Source organism: Lolium rigidum, chromosome 1 (assembly GCF_022539505.1).
Source record: "Lolium rigidum isolate FL_2022 chromosome 1, APGP_CSIRO_Lrig_0.1, whole genome shotgun sequence".
NCBI classification, from domain to species: domain Eukaryota; kingdom Viridiplantae; phylum Streptophyta; class Magnoliopsida; order Poales; family Poaceae; genus Lolium; species Lolium rigidum.
In genome coordinates, this window is record NC_061508.1 from 62047169 (window position 1) to 62072335 (window position 25167).

Here is a 25167-nt window from a genome sequence, read left to right on the forward strand (position 1 = left end):
TGCTATGATTGTAGGAGGCGTCAAAGGGATTAAATCAATATTTTTTTTTTGCGAATTGATTAAATCAATATTTAGAAGCATATAATATGCAGCTTGGAAACTAGTTTCATGTCTGATTATGACCGGGCCAGGGCCGAGGTTGCCCATGACTGGGTCGACAAAGTGTGACCGACAAACGAAATGAATACCAGGCGAGCATATATATATATTTGACGTCCCTGTTCAAAAATCCCTTTCTATCCTCCAAACCACACGACCGCAACTACCCTTCAATGGCCGCGCTCGCCGGCGACAACAACGCCAGGTACTGGCTGGCGGAGCACCCTGCCATCGTAGGATTCCGGTGGAGCCCCTCGGTCGGCCTCTGGTTCTCCACCTGGGCCTCCCTCCTCTGCTTCCTCGCCGCGTACGTCGCCCTCTGCCTGATCCTCGACGCCATCCTCGCCGCGCTCCGCCGCAAGAGGCCGCTCCCGCTCGGGCCCCTCCCCTCCGCGCACGCGCTCCTCATGGCGACCGTCTCCGCGGCCATCTTCACGGGCACGATCCTCTCGGCCGTCGCGGAGATACGCGACACCCGGTGGTCGTGGCGTGGGCGGAGCCGCACCACCCCGCTGCGGTGGCTCCTCTGCTTCCCGCCGGGCACGCGCTCCTCCGGCCGCGTCTTCTTCTGGTCCTACGCCTACTACCTGTCCCGCTACCTCCACGCGGCGCGTGGCCTCTTCGCCGTGCTCCGCCGCCGCGGCGGCGCGTCCGCCCGCGTCTTCGCGCACGCCGCCGCCGTCGCCATGGCCTTCCTCTGGCTGGAGTTCTCGCAGTCGTTCCAGGTGCTGGCCATCCTGGCCTCCACGCTCGCGCATGCCGTTGCGTTCTGTTTCCGGTTCTGGGTCGGCGCCGGGCTGCCGGTCGCGCGCGCGGCGCGGGGTGCGCCCGTGGTGCTGGCGTGCCAGACGGGCCTGCTGGGGTGCAACCTGGCGTGCCACGCGGGGGTCGCGTGGATGCACTTCGGCGGCGCCGTCGCCGGCGGGTGCAGCGGCATCGGGGCATGGGTGTTCAACACGCTGCTCAACGCCGCGCTGCTCAACGCCGCGCTGCTCTGGGTCTTCCTGCATTGCTACGGCAAGCGCGGCGGCTGCGACGACGACGACGGCGGCAACAAGGAGCTGTGACCGCCCACCCAGGCGCGGGCGGGGTGTGAGGTGATTTTTGCGTTGATCCCACCCCCCAAACCATACTGTGTAACATAATCTCTGGTTCTTGTACATAGTATAGGCTGAAATTTGGCATCCCGATGAGATGACACGATTATAAACAAAAGATTTAGTCATATAGATCGATATGCGTGCATGGAACTCGAGTAATTTCAATCGAATCCCTGCTACTGCTTTAACCTCACGCTGTTCATCCTGTTCATAGCAAGGCATCTGAGCTGAAACCGCAGCTCGATCTGAAAGATTGATCTTAATTCATGGCCACCAAGTGTGGTGGAGCTGAGCTGATGAAGGAACTAGGAGTGAGACTGTGAGAGAGTGACACTGACACCAACACCTATTGCATGATACAGAGACGTGCAAACACAACGTGAGCATCTGGTTAGAGCAAGTACAATAAATTCTAGTCAGCTGGCTATAAGAATTAAAATACTCACTCCGATCCGAAAAAAGAGTCGGATGATCTATTTTGCAAAAAGGCCCTCGCGTTTATTTTTTCGTCAACCCGCACTCCATCCTCTCCTCTGGAGTCTGGACGCTCTCGTCTCGACCGCACCCCGCATTCGCCCCCCGCCCCCCGCCTCTTACTCTCTCCGCTCCCCTCGAAATCCCATCGGATCCCCTCGGAAAAAGGTTGATCTTTTGGTACAAGCCAGCGGCGAATCGCTGGATCCGGCGTTGGCGAGGCCGGATCCGGTTGCTGCGAGGCCGGACACGCCGGATCGGATATCCACGAGGCCGCATCCAGAGCACCGCCGGATACCTAAGATCAGCAAATACGCGTAGTGCGTCGGCACCGGTGCCCTGTCTACCTCTACGCCGTCCCCGAGTACCTCGCCGCAGAGGTAAATCCAATCTCATCTCCCCTCGTTTCGTCCTTGACCAAGGCTGTAGAGAAGTTCATGACGTTCTCTTGCCTCTGAAGGTCCTGGATCTCGCCAGCAACGCGGCATGCGACAGCTGATCAGTGGAGCTAGAGGCTGGCGCGCGGAGGCATTCAGCTCGGAGGCGATCAGGGGAGCCGGAGGCGGGCGTGGAGGCAGCGAGCTCGGAGTCGCGCGATCGGAGGGCTTTTTGGTTTTCACTTTTCAGTTTAGATCGGGAGGGCGTTCTGCTTCTTTTGATTAATTTACAAGGTCTTAAATGTAAAACGAAGTTGTACTACCCTTCTGACTCTTTTTTCGGATCGGAGGGAGTAATATATTTATGTCTAGTTGGAGGAGAGAGAAGAGAAGAGAGAATGTAAGTGAGCTCTTATGCAAGAGCTAGCTCTAGCACGTGCTCGTATGCGAGTTGTGTGAATGATATATGGGCCATCCATCGAAAAGTAGTACATTCTTATAGACAACTATTGTATTTGTTGGCTATATGTTGACTATAGATGAGATGACATCTTGCTTATAGCCAACAACCAGCTATACTATTGTAGTTGCTCTTATGGTTGGGACTTGGGCGGCTCCTAAACCTGCAAAACTGCCCATACCATCTCGTGTGGCGTATCCTACCTTGTATTATGTACTGCTTAAGAGCATCTCCACTCGCGTCCTCTAAAGCGTCTTCCAAAAGAATTTGGGACGCGCCGGATAAAAAAACGTTTTCAATCGCGCCCCCCCAAAACCTTTTTTTATCAGCGCGGCCTGATACGGTGTCCAGCGTCCCGAGCCCGTCCCCGCTCTACAGGGGACGCTCCGGGCACGCCGGACACAACGAAAAGCGATGCGGGCCATTTCCACCTGTCGGCGACTATTTCCATAAACCGTTGGTTCACGCCTTTTTTCTCGTCGCGCCTTCCCTCTCGCGCCTCCCACCCCTCCGCCGCCGCTGGATTTGCCGGCCGTTTCGACGGCTGATCTCTTCTGAGAGTCGGCACCGTCGTCGCGGCTGGCACTCTCGTCGGATGTTTCACCGCCGCCGCTTCGCCAGCGCGTCCCAGAACATGGCGTCAAATCCGCCTCACCTCCGTGCACACAAGGTGCTCGACGACTTGCCAGGTAGGCGCGATTGGCCGTTGTTCGTTGCCTCGTCTGTCGCGGCGTAAATTTAACCATTGATTTTGCTTCAGACATGGATAACGACGATGAGATGCATGCCCTACTGCTGGAGGACTGATACGTCCAAAACGTATCTACTTTCCCGAACACTTTTGCTATTGTTTTGCCTCTAATTTGTGTATTTTGGATGCAACTAACACGGACTAACGCTGTTTTCAGCAGAACTGTTCTGGTGTCTCGTTTTTGTGCAGAAATCCAACTTTCAGGAAAAACCTCGGGATTTTGACGAAAGGGCCTATTTTCCCAGAATACTGGCGGAGCCAGAAGGACAAGTAAGGTGGAGGCCCGAGGGCCCCACACCATATGGCGGCGCGGCCCAGGGGGGCCCACGCGGCCATGTGGTGTGGCCCCCTCGGCTGGCCTCCGACGCCCCCCTTCGGACTACTTATTCGCCTCGACCTAAAAACGCACGGGGAGAAGTCGAAGTCGCCAGAAACCCTCCAGAACGCCGCCACATCGCGAAACTCCGTCTCGGGAGCCGAGAGTCTCCGTTCGGCACTCCGCCGGGACGGGGAATTGGAGGAGATCATCGCCATCATCACCGCCAACGCCTCTCCATCGACCAGCCATGTTTCCCCCATCCATGTGTGAGTAATTCTCCCGCTGTAGGCCGAAGGGGATGGTAGGGATTGGATGAGATTGGTCATGTAATAGCATAAGATTGTTAGGGCATAGTGCCTAGTGTCCGTAGATGGTACTTTTATGATATTGTTGCAACTTGTTATGCTTAATGCTTGTCACTAGGGCCCGAGTGCCATGATCTCAGATCTGAACATGTTATTGATTCATGAAGATATTCGTTGTTTATGATCTTACCTGCAAGTTGTATACACATGTCGCTGTCCGGAACCAATGGCCCCGAAGTGACAGAAATCGGGACAACCGGAGGGAATGGTAGCGACGTGAGGATCACATGTGTTCATGGAGTGTTAATGCTTTGCTCCGGTACTCTATTAAAAGGAGTACCTTAATATCCAGTAGTTTCCCTTGAGGCCCGGCTGCCACCGGCTGGTAGGACAAAAGATGTTGTGCAAGTTTCTCATTGCGAGCACGTACGACTATAATTGGAACACATGCCTATTGATTGATTAGTACTTGGATACCGTTTTATTATTATCTCGCAAATGCCCTGCTATGATTGTTACATGAGTTTCTCTCATCCATGCAACGCCCGTCATCCGTCCCCGTGCCTACGATATTTTAATCCTGCTGTTTACTAAAATCACTACCGCTGTCTTTGTTACTCTGCTGCTTTTATTTCACTACTCGCTACTACTATAAAACTGTTACTACCGATAAACTCTTGCGAGCAAGTCTCGTTTCCAGGTGCAGCTGAATTGACAACTCCGCCGTTAAGGCTTTCAAGTATTCTTTGTCTCCCCTTGTGTCGAATCAATAAATTGGGTAATACTTCCCTCGAAGACTCGTTGCGATCCCCTATACTTGTGGGTCATCAAGACTATTTTCCGGCGCCGTTGCCGGGGAGCATAGCTTTATTTGGAAGTTCACTTGGATTAATATTGTTCGCTGCAAATTCTCCATCATGGGTAAAACTCGCGATACTAAGGTCGCCATATTACCATCCACTACAAGAAAAGGTACGACTCTGAGTACCTCTCGTCGCTCTTGATTCAACATCTCGTGATTGATAAACTTGTTTCACCGCCACATGCTTCAAGTGCTCGGTACTTCCGCTCGAATCTGAAAACTCTCATAATATTGATAATATTTCTGCTCGTGCTTGATGATAGTGGTTCATTGGGAACTTTTCTAGATGCTAAAATTGCTAGGTCTAGACAAATTGAAAATGCTGAAACTCCCGATGTTACTACACCTGTTAATTCACCTGAACTTGAATACTCTAGTGATGATCTTGATGAAGATTATGTGGAACTTGATGATGATTTTATTGAAAAATGCCATGCTACTACTGATGCAAGAAAAATTAAAAAGTTGCTTGCAGTAACATACTCGTTAGATATAAACTGTCTCCGGATCCTAAATTTGCCACATCTCCTATAAACATTAAGGATAAAGATTATGATTTTTCTCTTGATCTATCTCATATAGCTATTGTTGAGAAAACACCCTTTTGTGGTACTGAAAAAGAAAGTGCTGTTGAACACATGACCGAGTTATCTACTTTGAGTAGCTTGTTTTCTGATGATGTTAAGAAGCGTACTTACTTTGTTGCTAAAATCTTTCCATTCTCATTAAAGGATGACGCTTGATACGTCTCCGACGTATCGATAATTTCTTATGTTCTATGCCATATTATTGATGATACCTACATGTTTTATACACACTTTATGTCATATTCGTGCATTTTCTGGAACTAACCTATTAACAAGATGCTGAAGTGCCAGCTCTCTGTTTTCTCGCTGTTTTTGGTTTCAGAAATCCTAGTAACGAAATATTCTCGGAATTGGACGAAACGAAGACCCAGGGGCCTATTTTTCCACGGAGCTTCCAGAAAACCGAAGAGCATACGAAGTGGGGGCCACGAGGTGGCGACACCACAAGGCGGCGCGGCCTAGGAGGGGCCCGCGCCGCCCTATGGTGTGGGCCCCTCGTCAGGCCCCCGACTCTGCCCTTCCGCCTACTTAAAGCCTCCGTCGTGAAACCCCTGAGGCGAAAAACCACGATACGGAAAACCTACCGAGACGCCGCCGCCGCCGATCCCATCTCGGGGATTCTGGAGATCTCCTCCGGCACCCCTGCCGGAGAGGGGATTCATCTCCCGGAGGACTCTACACCGCCATGGTCGCCTCCGAATTGATGAGTGAGTAGTTCACCCCTGGACTATGGGTCCATAGCAGTAGCTAGATGGTTGTCTTCTCCTCATTGTGCTTCATTGTTGGATCTTGTGAGCTGCCTAACATGATCAAGATCATCTATCCGTAATTCTATATGTTGTGTTTGTCGGGATCCGATGGATAGAGAATACCATGTCATGTTAATTATCAAGTTATTACATATGTGTTGTTTATGATCTTGCATGCTCTCCGTTACTAGTAGAGGCTCTGGCCAAGTTTTTGCTTTTAACTCCAAGAGGGAGTATTTATGCTCGATAGTGGGTTCATGCCCGCATTGACACCGGGACGGTGACAGAAAGTTCTAAGGTTGTGTTGTGCTGTTGCCACTAGGGATAAAACATTGGCGCTATGTCCGAGGATGTAGTTGTTGATTACATTACGCACCATACTTAATGCAATTGTCTCGTTGCTTTGCAACTTAATACGGAAGGGGTTCGGACGATAACCTGAAGGTGGACTTTTTAGGCATAGATGCAGTTGGATGGAGGTCTATGTACTTTGTCGTAATGCCCAATTAAATCTCACTATACTTATCATGTCATGTATGTGCATTGTTATGCCCTCTCTATTTGTCAATTGCCCGACTGTAATTTGTTCACCCAACATGCTTTTATCTTATGGGAGAGACACCTCTAGTGAACTGTGGACCCCGGTCCATCCTTTAATACTGAAATACAAATCTGCTGCAATACTTGTTTTTACTATTTTCTCTCGCAAACAATCATCTTCCACACAATACGGTTAATCCTTTGTTACAGCAAGCCGGTGAGATTGACAACCTCACTGTTTCGTTGGGGCAAAGTAGTTTGGTTGTGTTGTGCAGGTTCCACGTTGGCGCCGGAATCCCTGGTGTTGCGCCGCACTACATCCCGCCGCCATCAACCTTCAACGTGCTTCTTGGCTCCTCCTGGTTCGATAAACCTTGGTTTCTTTCCGAGGGAAAACTTGCTGCTGTGCGCATCATACCTTCCTCTTGGGGTTGCCCAACGAACGTGTGAAATACACGCCATCAAGCTCTTTTTCCGGCGCCGTTGTCGGGGAGATCAAGACACGCTGCAAGGGGAGTCTCCACTTCCCAATCTCTTTACTTTGTTTTTGTCTTGCTTTATTTTATTTACTACTTTGTTTGCTGCATTATATCAAAACACAAAAAAATTAGTTGCTAGTTTTACTTTATTTACTGTCTTGCACTCTATATCAAAAACACAAAAAAAAAATAGTTTACTTGCATTTACTTTATCTAGTTTGCTTTATTTACTACTGCTAAAATGGCCAACCCTTAAAATACTAAGTTATGTGATTTCACTAGCACAAATAATAATGATTTCTTATGCACACCTATTGCTCCACTCCGCTACTACAGCAGAATTCTTTGAAATTAAACCTCGCTTTACTTAATCTTGTCATGAGAGAGCAATTTTCTCGGTGTTAGTTCCGATGATGCTGCTGCCCATCTCAATAATTTTGTTGAACTATGTGAAATGCAAAAGTATAAAGATGTAGATGGTGACATTATAAAATTAAAATTGTTCCCTTTCTCATTAAGAGGAAGAGCTAAAGATTGGTTGCTATCTCTCGCCTAAGAATAGTATTGATTCATGGACTAAATGCAAGGATGCTTTTATTGGTAGATATTATCCCCCTGCTAAAATTATATCTTTGAGGAGTAGCATAATGAATTTTAAACAATTAGATAATGAACATGTTGCTCAAGCTTGGGAAAGAATGAAATCTCTGGTTAAAAATTGCCCAACCCATGGACTAACTACTTGGATGATCATCCAAACCTTCTATGCAGGACTAAATTTTTCTTCGTGGAATTTATTGGATTCAGCTGCTGGAGGTACCTTTATGTCCATCACTCTTGGTGAAGCAACAAAGCTTCTTGATAATATGATGGTTAATTACTCTGAATGGCACACGGAAAGAGCTCCACAAGGTAAGAAGGTAAATTCTGTTGAAGAATCCTTTTCCTTGAGTGATAAGATTGATGCTATTATGTCTATGCTTGTGAATAGTAGGACTAATGTTGGTCCTAATAATGTTCCGTTAGCTTCATTGGTTGCCCAAAATTCTAGGCCATATCCTGCTAATGATAATTCTTATGGTAGACATGTTTCACCTAATGAGGAAAAGATGTTAGAAATTGAAAGATCCACCAAGAGCTTTATGCAATCACAATATGAGCAAAATAAATTGTTTACTAAAACTATGAATGAACAATCTACCTTGTTGAAGAAAATAGGGAATCAACTTGAAAATTTAAATATGGAAATTTCTGGGTTGCAAACTAAACTTGCAAATGCTGAAGACCGAATCTCATACATGTCTGCGTCACAATCTTCTTTAATTAATAAAATGGCTGCTAAACCTGAGGATATTGAAAATAAAATTGTTACTACAGAAAATGCCATCCAAGTTAGAATTAATGAGAATATAAGATTAATGGCTGAACTGCGTGCTAGGTGGGATAGAGAAGAAAATGAAAAACTAGCTAAAAAAGAAAATGTAGCTAAAGTTTGGACAATTACCACCACTAGCAATGCTAATGATTCACATGTTGCTGCACCTCCTACTATCAATGGTAAAATAATTGGTGTTGGCAATGTTTCTACTCCTAGTGCGAAGCGCGCAAAATTACCTGAAACTGCTAAAACTGCTGAAACTGCTTGTGATAAAACTGCTGAAATTTTTTCCAACCTTGGGGATGATAATCCCATTGCTTTAGATTGTAATGATTTAGATTTTGATGATTGCCACATCTCTGAAGTTATAAAGTTCTTGCAAAAACTTGCTAAGAGTCCCAATGCTAGCGCTATAAACTTGGCTTTCACAAAACATATTACAAATGCTCTCATAAAAGCTAGAGAAGAGAAACTAAAACTTGAAACTTCTATTCCTAGAAAGCTAGAGGATGGTTGGGAGCCCATCATTAAAATGAGAGTCAAAGATTTTGATTGTAATGCTTTATGTGATCTTGGTGCAAGTATTTCTGTTATGCCTAAGAAAGTCTATGATATGCTTGACTTGCCACCATTGAAAAATTGTTATTTGGATGTTAATCTCGCTGATAATGCTAAAAAGAAACCTTTGAGGAAAGTTGATAATGTTCATATTATGGTTAACAATAACCTTGTCCCCGTTGATTTTGTTGTCTTGGATATTGAATGCAATGCATCTTGCCCCATTATATTGGGAAGACCTTTTCTTCGAACCGTTGGTGCTACTATTGATATGAAGGAAGGTAATATTAAATATCAATTTCCTCTCAAGAAAGGTATGGAACACTTACCTAGAAAGAGAATGAAGTTACCTTATGATTCTATCATTAGAACAAATTATGATGTTGATGCTTCGTCTCTTGATGTTACTTGAGATACACTTTCTGCGCCTAGCTGAAAGGCGTTAAAGAAAAGCGTTTATGGGAGACAACCCATGTTTTTACTACAGTATTTTTGTTTTATATTTGTGTCTTGGAAGTTGTTTACTACTGTAGCAACCTCTCCTTATCTTAGTTTTATGTTTTGTTGTGCCAAGTAAAGTCTTTGATAGAAAAGTAAGTACTAGATTTGGATTACTGCGCAGTTCCAGATTTCTTTGCTTGTCACGAATCTGGGTCTATATCCCTGTAGGTAGCTCAGAAAATTAAGCCAATTTACGAGCATGATCCTCAGATATGTACGCAACTTTCATTCAATTTGAGCATTTTCATTTGAGCAAGTCTGGTGGCCTAATAAAATCCATCTTTACGGACTGTTCTGTTTTGACAGATTCTGTCTTTTATTTCGCATTGCCTCTTTTGCTATGTTGGATGAATTTCTTTGATCCATTAATGTCCAGTAGCTTTATGCAATGTCCAGAAGTGTTAAGAATGATTGTGTCACCTCTGAACATGTGAATTTTTATTATGCACTAACTCTCTAATGAGTTGTTTCGAGTTTGGTGTGGAGGAAGTTTTCAAGGATCAAGAGAGGAGTATGATGCAATATGATCAAGGAGAGTGAAAGCTCTAAGCTTGGGGATGCCCCGGTGGTTCACCCCTGCATATTCTAAGAAGACTCAAGCGTCTAAGCTTGGGGATGCCCAAGGCATCCCCTTCTTCATCGACAACATTATCAGGTTCCTCCCCTGAAACTATATTATTATTCCGTCACATCTTATGTACTTTGCTTGGAGCGTCGGTTTGTTTTTGTTTTTTGTTTTGTTTGAATAAAATGGATCCTAGCATTCACTTTATGGGAGAGAGACACGCTCCGCTGTAGCATATGGACAAATATGTCCTTAGGCTCTACTCATAGTATTCATGGCGAAATTTCTTCTTCGTTAAATTGTTATATGGTTGGAATTGGAAAATGCTACATGTAGTAATTCTAAAATGTCTTGGATAATTTGATACTTGGCAATTGTTGTGCTCATGTTTAAGCTCTTGCATCATATACTTTGCACCCATTAATGAAGAAATACTTAGAGCTTGCTAATTTGGTTTGCATATTTGGTTTCTCTAGAGTCTAGATAACATCTAGTATTGAGTTTTGAACAACAAGGAAGACGGTATGGAGTCTTATAATGTTTACAATATGTCTTTTATGTGAGTTTTGCTGTACCGTTCATCCTTGTGTTTGTTTCAAATAACCTTGCTAGCCTAAACCTTGTATCGAGAGGGAATACTTCTCATGCATCCAAAATCCTTGAGCCAACCACTATGCCATTTGTGTCCACCATACCTACCTACTACATGGTATTTATCCGCCATTCCAAAGTAAATTGCTTGAGTGCTACCTTTAAAATTCCATCATTCACCTTTGCAATATATAGCTCATGGGACAAATAGCTTAAAAACTATTGTGGTATTGAATATGTACTTATGCACTTTATCTCTTATTAAGTTGCTTGTTGTGCGATAACCATGTTTCTGGGGACGCCATCAACTACCCTTTTGTTGAATATCATGTGAGTTGCTATGCATGTCCGTCTTGTCTGAAGTAAGAGAGATCTACCACCTTTATGGTTGGAGCATGCATATTGTTAGAGAAGAGCATTGGGCCGCTAACTAAAGCCATGAATCATGGTGGAAGTTTCAGTTTTGGACACACATCCTCAATCTCATATGAGAATAATAATTGTTGCCACATGCTTATGCATTAAAGAGGAGTCCATTATCCGTTGTCCATGTTGTCCCGGTATGGATGTCTAAGTTGAGAATAATCAAAAGCGAGAAATCCAAAATGCGAGCTTTCTCCTTAGACCTTTGTACAGGCGACATGGAGGTACCCCATTGTGACACTTGGTTAAAACATGTGCATTGCAAAGATCCGGTAGTCCAAGCTAATTAGGACAAGGTGCGGGCACTATTAGTATACTATGCATGAGGCTTGCAACTTGTAAGATATAATTTACATAACTCATATGCTTTATTACTACCGTTGACAAAATTGTTTCATGTTTTCAAAATAAAAGCTCTAGCACAAATATAGCAATCGATGCTTTCCTCTTTGAAGGACCATTCTTTTACTTTTATGTTGAGTCAGTTCACCTATCTCTCTCCACCTCAAGAAGCAAACACTTGTGTGAGCTGTGCATTGATTCCTACATATTTGCATATTGTACTTGTTATATTACTCTATGTTGACAATTATCCATGAGATATACATGTTACAAGTTGAAAGCAACCGCTGAAACTTAATCTTCCTTTGTGTTGCTTCAATACCTTTACTTTGATTTATTGCTTTATGAGTTAACTCTTATGCAAGACTTATTGATGCTTGTCTTGAAGTACTATTCATGAAAAGTCTTTGCTTTATGATTCACTTGTTTACTCATGTCATTACCATTGTTTTGATCGCTGCATCCACTACATATGTTTACAAATAGTATGATCAAGGTTATGATGGCATATCACTTCAGAAATTATCTTTGTTATCGTTTTTACCTGCTCGGGACGAGCGAGAACTAAGCTTGGGGATGCTTGATACGTCTCCGACGTATCGATAATTTCTTATGTTCTATGCCATATTATTGATGATACCTACATGTTTTATACACACTTTATGTCATATTCGTGCATTTTACGGAACTAACCTATTAACAAGATGCCGAAGTGTCGGTTCTCGTTTTCTGCTGTTTTTGGTTTCAGAAATCCTAGTAACGAAATATTCTCGGAATTGGACGAAACGAAGACCCAGGGGCCTATTTTTCCACGGAGCTTCCAGAAGACCGAAGAGCATACGAAGTGGGGCCACGAGGTGGCGACACCACAAGGCGGCGCGGCCTAGGAGGGGCCCACGCCGCCCTATGGTGTGGGCCCCTCGTCAGGCCCCCGACTCTGCCCTTCCGCCTACTTAAAGCCTCCGTCGCGAAACCCCGAGGCGAAAAACCACGATACGGAAAACCTTGCGAGACGCCGCCGCCGCCGATCCCATCTCGGGGGATTCTGGAGATCTCCTCCGGCACCCTGCCGGAGAGGGGATTCATCTCCCGGAGGACTCTACACCGCCATGGTCGCCTCCGGATTGATGAGTGAGTAGTTCACCCATGGACTATGGGTCCATAGCAGTAGCTAGAGGGTTGTCTTCTCCTCATTGTGCTTCATTGTTGGATCTTGTGAGCTGCCGAACATGATCAAGATCATCTATCTGTAATTCTATATGTTGTGTTTGTCGGGATCCGATGGATAGAGAATACCATGTCATGTTAATTATCAAGTTATTACATATGTGTTGTTTATGATCTTGCATGCTCTCCGTTACTGGTAGAGGCTCTGGCCAAGTTTTTGCTTTTAACTCCAAGAGGGAGTATTTATGCTCGATAGTGGGTTCATGCCTGCATTGACACCTGGGACAGTGGCGAAAGTTCTAAGGTTGTGTTGTGCTTGTTGCCACTAGGGATAAAACATTGGCGCTATGTCCGAGGATGTAGTTGTTGATTACATTACGCACCATACTTAATGCAATTGTCTGTTGCTTTGCAACTTAATACTGGAGGGGTTCGGACGATAACCTCGAAGGTGGACTTTTTAGGCATAGATGCGGTTGGATGGCGGTCTATGTACTTTGTCGTAATGCCCAATTAAATCTCACTATACTTATCATGTCATGTATGTGCATTGTTATGCCCTCTCTATTTGTCAATTGCCCGACTGTAATTTGTTCACCCAACATGCTTTTATCTTATGGGAGAGACACCTCTAGTGAACTGTGGACCCCGGTCCATCCTTTAATACTGAAATACAAATCTGCTGCAATACTTGTTTTTACTATTTTCTCTGCAAACAATCATCTTCCACACAATACGGTTAATCCTTTGTTACAGCAAGCCGGTGAGATTGACAACCTCACTGTTTCGTTGGGGCAAAGTACTTTGGTTGTGTTGTGCGGGTTCCACGTTGGCGCCGGAATCCCTGGTGTTGCGCCGCACTACATCCCGCCGCCATCAACCTTCAACGTGCTTCTTGGCTCCTCCTGGTTCGATAAACCTTGGTTTCTTTCTGAGGGAAAACTTGCTGCTGTGCGCATCATACCTTCCTCTTGGGGTTGCCCAACGAACGTGTGAAATACACGCCATCAACGCTAAAACTTGGTATAATAGTTTGCCACCTAGTTCTATTAAAAGTCCAAAAGAATTGCTTGCTGTTTTCTTCCGGAAATATTTTCCTGCTAGTGCTCAACATGCTGCTTTGCAGAGAGTTTATAATGTTGATCAAGGAGATGAAGAGAAATTGCCTGAGGCTTGGGCAAGATTTTGCTCTCTTATTAGAGCTCTGCCTGACCATGATTTAGAAAAGCATGATTTACTTGATATATTTTATAGTGAACTAACCATTGAGTCTAGGGCATACCTGGATAGTTGTGCTGGTTGTGTTTTCAGGAAAAGAACTCCAGACGACGCTGAAGAATTATTGGCTAAAATAGGCCGGAATTATGATGATTGGACTATGCCTGAACCAACTCCAACGCCAATAGTGAAGAAGAGGGGTTTAATTAAATTGAATGATGAAGATATGAGGGAAGCCAAGAAGTCTCTCAAGGAGAAAGGTATTAAATCTGAAGATGTGAAGAATCTACCTCCAATAGAAGATATATGTGAGATAATTCCCCTTCATCCATGATTGAGGTAAATTCCCTTCAACGCTTTACTAGGGAAGATATTCCGTATTCAAAACCTCCTGCGCAATGCTTAGATGAGTTTGATAATTATATTGTTAAGCAAGAAAATTTTAATATGAGAGTAGAGAATCATCTAATGGAAAATTCTCAAGCTATTAGTGAATTGCATGATATTGTGGAGAGAACCTCCAATGATGTTAAGATGCTTGTTAAACATTTTCATATGGTTCAAACTCAAATTGATCAACTCACTAAAGTGCAAAATGACTTGTTAGGAAATAATGCTAAAGAAAAACATGCTTATGAAGTAACAACTAGAGGTGGTGTCTCTACCCAGGATCCTCTATATCCTGAAGGGCATCCCAAAAGAATTGAACAAGATTCTCAACAAACTAAAACTAGAGCTCATTCTAAGAAAAAGAAAAAGAAACATAAGAATGTTGTAGAATCCTCTGAACCTGCTAATGATCCTAATAGTATTTCTATTTCTGATGCTGAAACTGAAAGTGGTAATGAACATGATAAAGATAATGATAAGAATGATACTCCTGATAAAGAAGAGGTTGAAAAAGAACCTGAAAAGCATGCTAAAAATAAAAAGTATACTAAAGAAGATTTTATTACTGAGAAACATGGTAATGAAAGAGAACCTTGGGTGCAAAAGCCAATGCCTTTTCCTGCTAAGAAACTAAAATCAAAGGAAGAGGAACACTATAATAAATTCTGTGATTGGATGAAACCTTTATTCTTGCAAATCCCTTTGACCGATGCTATTAAATTGCCTCCTTATTCAAAGTATATGAAAGATATTGTTACTAACAAAAGGAAAATCCCCAATGAGGAAATTTCCACTATGCTTGCTAATTACTCTTTCAATGGCAAAGTTCCAAAGAAGTTGGGCGACCCAGGTATACCTACTATTCCTTGTTCTATTAAGAATAACTATGTTAAAACTGCTCTATGTGACTTGGGCGCCGGTGTTAGTGTTATGCCTTTTTCTCTTTATAAGAGACTTTACTTAGATAAGTTGATACCTACTGATATATCTTTGCAAATGGCTGATAAATCTACTGCTATTCCTGTTGGTATATGTGAGGATGTTCCTGTTCAAGTTACTAATAACCGCTTGATATTAACTGATTTTGTTGTGTTGGAAATGCCTCGAAGATGATAATATGTCTATTATTCTTGGGAGACCTTTTCTTAACACCGCAGGGGCTGTTATTGATTGCAATAAAGGAAAGGTTACTTTCAATGTTGATGATAAGGAACACACCGTCTATTTCCCCAAGAGGATTGAAAAAGCATGCGGAGTTAATACTATTTCTCATGTGAGAACTATCAAAGTGGGAACTATCGATTGTCCTATATATGAGCCTAAAGAAGAATATCAAACTCTTGTGATTGGATCCATATCAATACAATTCAAGGTAACATGATTGATTTGAGGTTTATTTCTTCATATGCTATGTAAAATTTATTTGGTGGCAAGACTTGATCAACCTTGTTAACAAATACCTTTTATATGCATAGAGGAGGTAAACAACATCTCTTTCTTCCTCCACTTGCTTTAGTTGCTGTAGCATTTTTAATTTGCAAAGTTTCTTAGTTGATTTGAGATTTCAAAAATTTTCCTGGCCAGTAATAATAAACTTAATACCCATAAATGTGCATTTTTCAAAGTTTTCAAAAATTCGCGAAAATTACACCGTTGGTCCTATTTTTCGACGAGGCACTCGGGAGCACCAGAGGATGACCTGTGGGGCACCACAGGGTGCCACACCACAGGCCGGCGCGGCCAAGGAGGTGGGCGCGCCACCATGTGGTGTGGGCCCCTCCTTGCCCCACTACTTCATCTCTTTCTCCCAGCATCTTCTCTCTCCCGAAAAACTCGAACCAACTTTCTCTCACTCGCGTTTTTGCTCAAGAGCTCAGGATTTTTCGATCTCTTTGCTCAGCCCAGATTTCTGTTTGAAATTTGGCACATTTGCTCTCCGGTATGTGACTCCTTCGATTATCCAAATAGAATTTTGTTTGGTTGAGTATATCTTGAATATTTTGCTGCTGTAGGTAACATGTTTAGTGAGCTTGCATGCTTGTTCTAAGTGGTAGAAACTAGTTTTGATGCATGATTAGTACTCTAGCAAGTTCCTATGGTAGTTTCCCTCAATTATATGTCACCAAATCAAGTTTTATATTGTTTGTTGAAAATTTCAGAAAATGGAAGGAGGTAGGCACCAACTCAACCAACATGAGTTGGAGGTGCCACAGGTCATGAGAGTTCACCGAGAAGAAGGAGTATATCCCACTTACTATCCGTGTGCGGATTTCATGAGAAGTGCAGGGATTTTGCAGGACGTCCAAAATTTAATCTCTCGTGCAGGATTGGATGATTTTGTTGATGGGGAACCATGCCAATATGTGAAGCTGACTATGTCAGTAGTGCAAGATTTTAAATTCAATTGGTCACAATCTAACCCCATGGTTCAGTACAAAATTTATAATAAAACTGTCAACTTGCCATTCAGTGATTTTTGTGCAGCAATCAAAGTGCCGCAATGGGGATCATGCGAGAAGATAAAGGGATCGCCGCAAGAGCTCTTGGACCTCTTCAAGATGATTTGTCATGGAAGGAGTTTCTCAGAGGATGATGGTAAAATCAGTAGTATTCATTTCCCAGCTATTCGTTACTTCGCCTATTTCATTACCAAGTGCGTTCTAGCGAGAAAGAATGGAGGTAAAATAACTATCCCGGATCTAGCCTTTCTAGCTGCTGCATTACAAGGTAATAGGACTTATAACTTGGGAGCTTTGATAGCCAACAGACTTGCCACTAACCGTGAGAAGGGAGGAATTTGTGGGGGTCTCATCGCCTCTCGTTTATTAGCTATGCATAATGTGAGACCTCACCATCTTGATATTCCGCTCCCCATGGAGAAACTTGACATAGCTTCCATGATTAAGCATGAATTTCTTTCTAGTTCGTCTAATTTAGGGAACCTGTCTTATAGAATAACATTTTACAAGAAATCTTGGACAAGGACTAAGAAAGTTGAAAAATTAGTAGGATTGCCTGCACCTTCTCTCGTTTAACTTTGATTCCAGGGAGGATTGGTCAGTCACGGAAAGTGCGGTTAACGCATACATCGAGGGAGGAAGCCATCGTGCACGAGACAACACGGATGAGGTCGAGGAACACCTCGACTCGTCATCCGATGCAGCAAGCTCTTCGCATCCACAAGCTGGGTATGAGGAACCCCCACGCTTTTCTTCTGCATCGGTACCTTATTATGACTACTCCACGTATGATCCACCGGCGTGGAACCCAGGCCCTCGATGGGGTTGAACTCCACTTAGGCCAAAAGCCTAAGCTTGGGGGGAGGTATACCGGCATCACTCATTCTTTGCATATTATGATTGCTGGATACTTGTATATACTTGTTTAGTCTCTTTGAGTGGTTTTCTAATGAGAGGAAGATGATATTTGGGGAAGTGCTGCCTGAAAACAGATTCTGGGCTGTTACCGTAAAAATTCGTGCGCACAGCCAGAACGTTATTTTGCGAAGCCAATTTTTGTGCATGTTCCCCAGGTTGTTATCTAACTTTCATTAGTTGAACACTTTTTGAACTGAGCAACGTAAGATTTTTGTAAAAATCGATTTCTGTACTGCTGTCAGGTTTTGGCAGATTTCTGCCATCTCGCTTTTCTGTGTTTCTTTTAGTTTGCTATTTCTTGTTTCCACTTTGTTTCTTTCCCAAAACACAAAAAGACCAAAAATATTTCTGTTGTTTCTCTTCATCATTTGTTTATCTTGGTTTCTTGCATTTGTTTCGCTTTATTTGCTATTGCTAGTTTGCTATAAGAAAACCCCAAAAGATTTTGCTTTGTTTGCTTGTTTCCTTTTGTTCTTGTTCTCAAATTCGAAAACACCAAAAATATTTGCTGTTCTTCTTTGGTTTGTAAAGTTCATTATGAGTTCAATGGTCTTCGGTGGCTGGAGCGTGGTTTTCATTTCATATTATCCAAGCTACACAAGTGAAAAGGCAATAATGACGATCTACGACAATCTGATTGTGGTGAGAGGCTGGTATGAACTCTATTTGTTTTCATTTTTGTACATATACTCATCCATGTGAGCATGCTTAGTTGGTTCATGTGAGGTATATGTTATTTAAGAAAGTCTAGTAGTTCATGATCTCTCATGTTTAGCTCCAATTTATTAATATGAGTAGCATGTCATGGATGTTTGCTTGCATTGTTTTATTCATAAGTAAGTATGGCATTGTGGTATCCTCCTCTGAATAATTCATTTATATCGACTTGGCACATGCTCACGCATGCATATGACTGAACAAAAGTCAATTAAGCCTCAATGATGTACATTGCTTCAGAGTTCTTGTATCACTTTTATGCCTCAGTTAATTTATTTTGCCGCAAGCATGATTATGACAAGCTATTGCTCTCTTGATTTGTCGCTCCCTAGTCTTTTGCTAGCCTTCACTTGTACTGAGCGGGAACGCTGCTCGTGCCTCCAAACACATGAAAACCAAGTTATTCCAGAGTGTCCACCATAAATACCCATGCATGGCATTTCAAACCATTCCAAAGTAAATTCTCATGCGCTACCTTTAAAATCTTCAAAATGCTTCTTAATTTGTGTTAATGTTTCATAGCTCATGAGGAAGTACGTGGTGTTTAGCTTTCAACCTTCTCATTTACTTTTGACGGACTCTCATATGGAATAGTGGCACATCCGCTTATCCAATAATTTTGCAAAAAGAGCTGGCAATGGGATTCCCAGTCCCGAGTTAATTAACTTAAATAGACACTCCTCCATGGTTTGTGATTGTTGGACGGCACCCGAAGGATTCGGTTAGCCATGGCTTGTGTAAGCAAAGGTTGGGGCACTACTAGGAAAAGGCTTACCACCGGCGACCTGAAAAGGCTTACCGCCGGCACTTTCGGATTCGCCGGCGATCACCTCGCCGGTGGTAACGCCTTACCGCCGGCACATTTGTTTTCGCCGGTGGTAACATGCCATTATCCCCGGCGCCTTCGCATATTCGCCGGGGGTATCTGTTACCCCCGGCACATAAGCCATATTTGTATGTGCCGGCGGTACATATTTAAAGAAACAAAAAAAAAGAATTAAAATCAGTTACCCCTGGCATCCAGGGCTAAGCGCCGGCGGTAATGAATTTAAGAAACAAAAAAAAAGATTTTAAATAATTATAAAGTTACAATGTGCGATCAGATGTAGCACAACAAGCTAGCTAGCTGCCCGCTGCACCCAGCACAGCGCGCGGATGCCCGCCTCCATCCCGCCAGCTTCCTCTCGATCCATCAAGTGCTGGGCTCAGGACACCTCCAGCTTGCGGCCTCGTGGAAGCTTTAGCTGGACAAGCAGAGCTCCAGCTTGTCTCAGCTTCTTGCCACCGAGAGGGCAGTGTCGGTCTCGCCGGCTCGACAATGAGAGCTTCCCCGACCTTGTCGTCATCCTCAACGTTCTCCCCAAGTCAGGAACCGATATAGCATAATTATTCAGATAACCTGCACAAGCAAAAACGAAGTTGCTGTACTTCATATTCAGATAAGCTGATGCAGGCATGTATATTCAAGTCCGATAAAAAATAAACGGAAAACAATAATTATGGATATTAGCATCAAGCAAAGCGCATTATTTTCAACTGGTTGAGCAAAAAACAGATTTAAGTACCTCTTTATTGTCTTTGTCACCTGATATATCTTCAAACCAAACCGTTCTTGAAATGTGCACCTAGTTAAGTGGCAACCGACAGAATTCAGATCAGCATATACATGTGTATGTTTTGAGCCAGTAAGCAATTCTGAAATCCAAAATCAATTGAAACACAATGATCAAAAGCTTTCTTCATCAAAATCAATTGTAAGCCTGGGCTTCAGCCCCAGGGATATGTTTATTGGACATTGCGGCCATATTTGCTGTTAATAGTGAATTCAAGCACCAGGAGGATTAATAAACTGTTGCAACTACAGAATTTAACAGAACGCTATTAATGAACTGTTGCAACTACAAAAGGTTACTGGGTGGGCTACAAAAGAAAGACAAGTTGACATTCTACATGGCCTGACTAACTCAATAAGAACATAGTTATCGGCAAGCTACATACCTATCTCATCCGGTTTAGCAGGCTCATGACAGTGGTAATTACCCAATCAAGAGCAACAGATCAAGCCTTATACGCATATAGAGGACAAAATTAAGGCTCGCAAGCTACTACAAGATTCAGCTATGCCCAGTTAGACGTACGTAACAAGCAGAACCGAGGAGCTAGTTGGAACTCGGCCCTAACAGGAACAAATCTCGACAACAACAATTCGACAAATTCCCTAGGAAATCAACCAGTAAAATCCCTAGGAAATAGCAAGAGCGTCGTCGATCTAACATGAGCGAGCAGATCGACCGCCAAGTCCAGGCCACCGCAACATCGGATCGAACTACACAAATCCGACAGCGCTACGCCACGAACTACACAGCGATGAATTGGCAGAGCACCTCGGAAACGCAGATCTAAAAGGGGCGGGGAGATGGGAAGGAGGCGCGGTACCTTGGTGCGCTGGGGGAGAAGGATTCGACGAGGGGAAGGAGGGTGCTGGCGGCGTCGCCGAACTTGGCCCAGTTGTGGCGCTCGACGGCGGCCTTGGAGAGTCGCGCGCGGGCGAGCTTGCGGACGCGGGTGGTGGTGGTGACCTTGAACTTGTTGCCGTCCTCGTCCCTGCCGGCCGTGAGAGCCACGCCGGTGGCGGGGTGGTCCGTTCGCCGGAGTTGGGTAGCCCAAATCGAGCACCAGGGCTAGGGTTCACCGTGGGAACGAGGGGGAGGGGGCTGCAGGAGTGAGAGAGAGGTTGGGGTGCAGGGGAGAGAAGAGGGCGGTGGTGCCCGGAGGCGGAGGAGGAGGGGCTTGGGTGGCCGCCGCCGGCGCGTCACGGGGTTGGGGAAGAGAAGTGGGGGTTGGGGAGGAGACGGAGTGGGGATTGGGGAATAGGTGGGGGTGGAACGGGTGGCATAGGGCCAAATACCCCCGGCGAGTTTCAGCTGAAAAGGCCGGCGCTAAATTTGGTCCAACTCGCTCACGTTAGCCAAGGTTTACCTCTGGCGAAAATAATTCGTTCTTGCCGGTGGTGTTAAAGTTACCCCCGGCGTTTTGGGGCCAAATCGCCGGCGGTAATGGGAAGTTTATCTGGATGCTCCTGGTCCAACTTACCTCCGGCGGTTTCAGTCCCGACTCGCCGGCGGTAAGGGGTCTATCCCCGGCGACCTCAAACCAGCTCGCCGGCGGTAACTTACCACCGGCCACCTCGAAGCGGACTTGCCGGCGGTAATAGTTGCGGCTATAAGGCTTTTCCTAATAGTGGGGGGAGTGTCATCATCATAATAAAACTAAACTAAAAAGGCACTCCTTCATGGTATGTGATTGTTGGCAGGCACCCGAAGGATTCGGTAAGCCATGGTTTGTGTAAGAAAGGTTGGAAGGAGTGCCACATAAAAATGCAAATAATTCATGGGAGCCGCTCTTGAAAGTCCGGTTGGCGAGGTAGTTGGTGTACCCATTACCATTCGTTGACAACAACAAACACCTCTCAAAATAATTTTACTCCTGCTTTACAAATGAAAAGCTCTAGCGCATGCTAATCCCTGCTTCCCTCTGCGAAGGGTCAATCTTTTACTTTTATGTTGTGTCTCCATTATTTCTTTGAGCATTTTCTTGAGAGCACAACTGTCATTCTTAGTATAATATGCTTGTCTCAAAATATGATTGATTGTGGTATAACTTTGATGCTTTTATCTTTGACAATCACTACTCCTAGTCTTTCTGTGAACTCCAGAGGTGCCCGGGCATTTATGTTTTGCCAATCAAATACAGGCAAGCGAGATACCACTTTATCATACTCTCTTATGAACATTGCAATCCTTCTTATATACATGATTCATGATGCTTATTATTAATTGTTGGTACCTCTTCATGATTGACATAGCTGTTAGATGATCTTACTCGCATGTATCTTATTATGAACTGCTTAAGTATCAGCCATATCATGAGAATATATACATCATATGAATTGCTTGAGAGTAAGATACGTCCAAAACGTATCTACTTTCCCGAACACTTTTGCTATTGTTTTGCCTCTAATTTGTGTATTTTGGATGCAACTAACACGGACTAACGCTGTTTTCAGCAGAACTGTTCTGGTGTCTCGTTTTTGTGCAGAAATCCAACTTTCAGGAAAAACCTCGGGATTTTGACGAAAGGGCCTATTTTCCCGGACATCGGCGGAGCCGAAGGAAAAGTAAGGTGGAGGCCCGAGGGCCCCACACCATATGGCGGCGCGGCCCGGGGGGCCCGCGCGGCCATGTGGTGTGGCCCCCTCGGCTGGCCTCCGACGCCCCCCTTCGGACTACTTATTTGCCTCGACCTAAAAACGCACGGGGAGAAATCGAAGTCGCCAGAAACCCTCCAGAACGCCGCCACATCGCGAAACTCCGTCTCGGGAGCCAGAAGTCTCCGTTCTGGCACTCCGCCGGGACGGGGAATTGGAGGAGATCATCGCCATCATCACCGCCAACGCCTCTCCATCGACCATCCATGTTTCCCCCATCCATGTGTGAGTAATTCCCCCGCTGTAGGCCGAAGGGGATGGTAGGGATTGGATGAGATTGGTCATGTAATAGCATAAGATTGTTAGGGCATAGTGCCTAGTGTCCGTAGATGGTACTTTTATGATATTGTTGCAACTTGTTATGCTTAATGCTTGTCACTAGGGCCCGAGTGCCATGATCTCAGATCTGAACATGTTATTGATTCATGAAGATATTCGTTGTTTATGATCTTACCCGCAAGTTGTATACACATGTCGCTGTCCGGAACCAATGGCCCCGAAGTGACGAAATCGGGACAACCGGAGGGAATGGTAGCGACGTGAGGATCACATGTGTTCACGGAGTGTTAATGCTTTGCTCCGGTACTCTATTAAAAGGAGTACCTTAATATCCAGTAGTTTCCCTTGAGGCCCAGCTCGCCACCGGCCGGTAGGACAAAAGATGTTGTGCAAGTTTCTCATTGCGAGCACGTACGACTATAATTGGAACACATGCCTATTGATTGATTAGTACTTGGATACCGTTTTATTATTATCTGCAAATGCCCTGCTATGATTGTTACATGAGTTTCTCTCATCCATGCAACGCCCGTCATCCGTCCCCGTGCCTACAGTATTTTAATCCTGCTGTTTACTAAAATCACTACTGCTGTCTTTGTTACTCTGCTGCTTTTATTTCACTACTGCTACTACTATAAAACTGTTACTACTGATAAACTCTTGCGAGCAAGTCCGTTTCCAGGTGCAGCTGAATTGACAACTCCGCTGTTAAGGCTTTCAAGTATTCTTTGTCTCCCCTTGTGTCGAATCAATAAATTGGGTAATACTTCCCTCGAAGACTGTTGCGATCCCCTATACTTGTGGGTCATCAAGGACGAGCAAGCCTTCGATGACGACCTCCAGGAGCATTTGCTGATCATCGCGTTCCTCCAGGACATGCTTGACACCGAGGCGGAGAAGAGGAAGAGCCCGCACCGCGAAGGATCAAAGCCGGGAGAAAGAAGTCGAAGCCCCGGCAGAGGATAGAGGGGCATACCATGCTGCACAACGACTACTTCGCAAATGATGCAACACATGCCGACAATGCACGCAGAGATCCGTGACAACAATTCATGATCAACTTCAAGCTGATCTCGTTGAGTATTTGTGGAGGATCAAAGGATTTTCAGCAAATACCGCGGCACCTTGATCTAGCCCTATTTATTACATTTGTATAGTTGTTTTACTGTTTGTTGTATTTTAATTTGAAAATAATCTCCGCAAACATATTTATTTGTATGTTATATTTAATAAATGGTTGTGTTTTAAAAAAACCCTTAAAAAAGTTTGGGGCAACGTTTGGGGGACGCGACTGGGGAGCGATGTCCCCCAAACTCGGCACGAACAAAACACGTCCGCCAAACGCTCAATCCGGTGCCGTTTGGGGGACGGTTTGGGGGAGGCGACTAGAGATGCTCTAAGGGCATCTCCAAGGCGACCCATCCCGCGCCCGCGCGTCCGGATGGGTCGAACCGGACAAAACCACGACCCAACGCGGCGACGCATCGCAAACGCGGATGGTCGCGGTGTCCGGGACGACCCAAACCGACCCAAATCTGGGCCAGGTTTGCGTGGCCACGGATGACACGCGGCCGTCCGGTCGCGTCTGCCTACTCGCCTGCTCGCCTCCCTTGGGCCCAGCTATCGGTGGGTCCGCGCATCATATTAAATGTGGACTGGGAGGGATTTGTCCCTGTCCAGTCCACTCCCCACTCCGGTCGATGGTTCCCCACGCACGCGCAACCGACGCCATGGCCCCGAAGAGGGCTTTTGCTCCCGGTGCAAACGACGGCGAGGCCAGCAACAGCCGCCATCCTCCGCGGCGCTGAGGGCTGGGGGAAACCGCGACGGTCTCCACATTCGCGACATTGGCCCAACCCGCGCAGCTGCTGCCGAAGCCGGAGGAGGAAGATGACCCGGACATGCGCGCCGCTCTGGCGATGTCCGCGACGGAGGAGGAGGCGAAGTGGCCGCATCTCGCGGCAACCATTCGCACCTCCGCGATGGAGGAGGAGGCCCAGCAGGCGGTCGAGGACGCCGAGACCCGGTCATTGCTCGACCAGGTCCGCCGGGAGGAGGCAACGACGCGGCGGTGCAAGGAGGCCAGGCTCCGCCACGAAGAGGAGATGCGCTAGGAGGCCAGGCGCACGACGGAGCAGGAGAGGCGCCAGAAGGCCAGGCGCCTCGCGTGGCAGGAGAGGGAGCTCCGCCTCAGGGAGGAGGCGCAGCTCCGGGCTGCTGCGGCGGAGCAGCGGGCGGCTCCGGACCCGCACTCAGCCTGGGAGGAGGCCCTGTGGTCGCCGTGGCCGGAGT

General features: G+C 45.3%; 1 protein-coding gene across 1 annotated transcript; it reads left to right on the forward strand.

Annotated features, from left to right (window-relative positions):
* The first annotated feature begins 272 nt into the window (after positions 1 to 272).
* On the forward strand, positions 273 to 1166 carry LOC124708740 (elongation of fatty acids protein 3-like). Its single transcript, XM_047240414.1, has one exon. The coding sequence runs from the start codon at positions 273 to 275 to the stop codon at positions 1164 to 1166; it is 894 nt and encodes a 297-aa protein (XP_047096370.1).
* Positions 1167 to 25167: the final 24001 nt, after the last annotated feature.